Source organism: Galendromus occidentalis, unplaced genomic scaffold (assembly GCF_000255335.2).
Source record: "Galendromus occidentalis unplaced genomic scaffold, Mocc_1.1 scf7180000076666, whole genome shotgun sequence".
NCBI lineage: Eukaryota > Metazoa > Arthropoda > Arachnida > Mesostigmata > Phytoseiidae > Galendromus > Galendromus occidentalis.
Window position 1 is genome coordinate 1 of NW_003804655.1, and position 3,648 is coordinate 3,648.

At 53.2% G+C, this 3,648-nt stretch overlaps 1 protein-coding gene across 1 annotated transcript; it reads right to left on the reverse strand.

Moving 5' to 3' along the window:
• Positions 1-367: 367 nt before the first annotated feature.
• On the reverse strand, positions 368-1,923 carry LOC100900531 (uncharacterized). The gene is made up of 2 exons (XM_003739971.1): positions 1,207-1,923; positions 368-1,087 (listed from the first exon to the last, which is right to left on the reverse strand). The coding sequence occupies exons 1-2, from the start codon at positions 1,921-1,923 to the stop codon at positions 368-370; spliced, it is 1,437 nt and encodes a 478-aa protein (XP_003740019.1).
• Between the last annotated feature and the right edge of the window lie 1,725 nt (positions 1,924-3,648).

The window sequence follows — 3,648 nt, forward strand, 5'->3', positions numbered from 1 at the left end:
CGTCAACTCGGCCTCGGCGACAGCTCGGCCACTACGACAACTCGGCCACTACGACAGCTCGGCCACTACGACAACTCGGCCACTACGACAACCCGGCCTCAGCGACAACTCGGCCTCCACGACAACTGGGCCACTACGACAACTCGGCCACCATGGAGACTCCTTCTTTATAGAATCGGAGAATGACTGAATGAAAAGACTTTCTGAAAGAATCAAGGTGACTCGGTATGCCTTGTCTCTTCTCACAAGCGTCGGAAGAACGCGTCACTTGGTTTTTATGAAATCCTCTCACACAATCTTCGGAGGAAACTTGAATTGACTGGAATGTACTGTATGTACAGATTGACAACGTTGAGGGATTTCCGCTTCAAGGGTTCATTTTGTAGGTATGGGCGATGCCCCTCAAAGTCTCGCTTAAGGTATTGGTGTTTACGTTTTCTAGGATACGTAGAATTCTTCGGTCATTCTCAGCATACTTGTTCTTCTTCCCATCAGCGGCGTACCCGGCAATATAACGCTCCAAATCGGCGTCCTTGCTCTGTTGCACAGAACGGATTCCGTCAATGAATTTGAGCATCCCCGGGTGCTCGACACGGAACTGGCGCTGAAGACTGCGATGGGCCGCTTCCGCGTAGTTGTTCGTCCGGGATTCCCCTCGAAGCGAGCGCTCGTAGACGGTCCACATGGAAACCGGGAACAACGGGTTCCGGCGTGTCAGAGATCCATCGCCGCGAGCCTGGAGACGTCCGATATAATTGTCTTCGAAGTAATCCAGGACTGTCTGTAATTCCTCTGGCAAATCACTGCGGAGCTCGCGGAGCGCGACCTCCAGTCTTTCTGGGGGAATGAACGCGAGCGCCGAGATCATCTTTGCCTTGAGCTCGAAATCCGGTTCGTTACGATATCTTCTGCTCAAACCGTGAGCCGCGACTTGCTTCTTCATGTTTTGCACAAGATGAAAGAAGCATCCCTGAATCTGAGCATCGGGGAAGTAGGCGCTGAACGCGTTCATCAGGCCCTTTTCAAAATCTACGGAAACGCTCGTCGGGTTGAAGGCCGGCCATCCGAGTGTTAACATATCGAGCATCTAGCAGAGAAGCGAATGACGGGTTAGTTAAGGGGCTTAAGAATATAGGACAAGGCGACATTCTCAACTGCTACCGTCAGCTCAAACTTAATCTACGTTATCTTCTTTCTAGAAATTACCTTGCAATACGATTCTTCCGACTTATTCGGCAGAAGAGCGTAGCAAATCGGGGTCACGCATCCTGGACGTTCCGCAAGGATCACGAAGACTTGGGCGAACTCATTCGGGGCCAAACTAAAGGTCCCGTCACAGTAGATTTTCGAAACTCCCCCGATCCAGGAGGCCACCGTTTCTCTGCCGAAGAGGAAGATCCTGTTGGGATCGTCGGATCCCGAGTCACCGAGCAAGAACCGTTCCACAATCCCGGGGCTACTTTCATACACTCGATATTCTTCAGGGATGACGATATCCCGACGATCCGTGTAGTGCACCGAAGGTATTCCGACACGATTGCGAATTCTTTGTATCGTCCTTGTCAGCGATTTATTGCTCTCGATGCTCCCCTTGGCAGCCAGCGACGAAGTAGCACGTATCTTGTTGATGATCTGCTGCGGTGCTTCTAGAGTCTCCACCGCTCGACGTTTCATCGCTACCTTCTTCTGTTGGACTTCTATAGCTGCTGAACTCGGCATGTCAGTGTGAGCGCCTTTGATCGTGATCTCCCCAGTTCTAACAGACCTATGAACGCGGGCCGTGCACTTCTGACTTTTGCTGGCCTTGTATTGACAGCGCCAGAACTCTGTCTGTTGATCCTTACTCCTTTGCGCGAACACGTACAGATACCCGTCGTGGGCCAGTCTCTCTTTTCCTCGCTGACTTTCGACGGAAACTGACATCCTGATTCCTGTCTTCGCGGAGATGTTTCAGTCCGATGCCAGGCGTGGGATCCGTTCGGAAAGTCTTCGGATGCCTCGTGGTAAACATGCTGCACGTACGAGCAACGACGATAGCAACAACACCGACTACATTCTAGCACGACAGGCGGCGACTCTAAATACGGTCTTTCGGTCTAATGAGGTCTAAAGCTTCCCAGACCGTCTGTGGATGAGGGGAAGTGCCGAAGTGTTCTATGATTCTCCGAGGTCCGAGTGCAGTCAGGCGGGGCGTTCGGGCTTTCCAGGATGGATCAAAAGGGGCAGATTCTCGGAGAAAGCCGGAGCGCGGGTTTACGTGCAATTCTATAAAAAAGGAGTCTCTATGGTGGCCGAGTTGTCGTGGTGGCCCAGTTGTCGTGGAGGCCGAGTTGTCGCTGAGGCCGGGTTGTCGTAGTGGCCGAGTTGTCGTAGTGGCCGAGCTGTCGTAGTGGCCGAGTTGTCGTAGTGGCCGAGTTGTCGCCGAGGCCGAGTTGTCGTGGACCGCTAACCAGGAGGGCGGCGGCGCCCGCCACAGCAGCCGCTGGGGCACGAGTTCCGAGGCCGGGGGCCGAGCACACTCCCCGTAAAGGGAGCGGCTCAGCCGACGGTAGGGCTCTCGCTCCAGGAGCACCATCGACCCCCAGACCAATTTCGAAAGCCGATTGACCTGGGCGACACTATACTCCGCAAGTGCGGGATAGTGCCGGCACAGCTGAAGAACAGAAATGAAAAAAAAAATTAGCAATGCAACGAAATCCCAGGCAAACCTTTCAGCTCTTCAGAAACTAAATTCAAATGCCGTCGAACTATAACTCACCTCGGCTTCGAAAAGGCCTCGGGGCGAATGCGGGTAGGGGGTCGCCGGCCTCTTGGGCCTCTTGGTATTCTGGGCATCGTGGCTGCCTGGGGCCCGAGGGGAAGTCATGGATAAAGATGCGTCTCGAATCGATGTCGAAAGAAAAAGTGAGCCTCAGAGCGCGCGGGACCGACGATCTCGACAGGCCACCAGGGGGCGACATGAAAATTTAAATGATGCGCGGGAATGTTCCAGGAATTGTCAAACCCCACTCTGACAATTCGGCGGGGGACTGTCACGAACAGGACCAGGTCCGTTGCGTCATCATCAACCACTTATTACTCCCACCACACTATTCCGACCATATTACACTCTATTCCAATCACATCACACATCCCAACACACACTCCCTGAGAGAGGCCAGGTAATCGCCAAGGGTAATCTTACTATACAGTTAATCTAAGGGGTTCCTCCCCTTCCTTCCCATGTGTATATTCCATATCCATTATTCTTATGTCGTTCGTTATCTCCTAAGTTAAATCATCTCAGTCAGAGGTAAATAAATAAGACTCAGAGTCGGTAGCGCACTTGGGGATTCGCGCCGTCAGCGGCGGCGCGTATCAATAGCGAACTCTTCTCGGAACAACTCTCTGGCCACGGAGGGCGCGACAGTCTCTCCAACAGCTGACTGTCAGCGGCGCTGTCAGTGGCCGGAACTGTGACGTCAGACGTCAGTAGCAACCTCGATATCAGTAGCGCCTGATCACGCTCAGCGCTCCCCGATATTTCTCAGGACTCAGGGTTCAAATCCCTGATCCCGGTTTGCGAAGAGATAGGTCTGGGTCACGCCCCGCTATCTAATCCATTCCCCCTCAAGTGCGTGCAGACTTAGAGTCATTTCTAGTGAATCC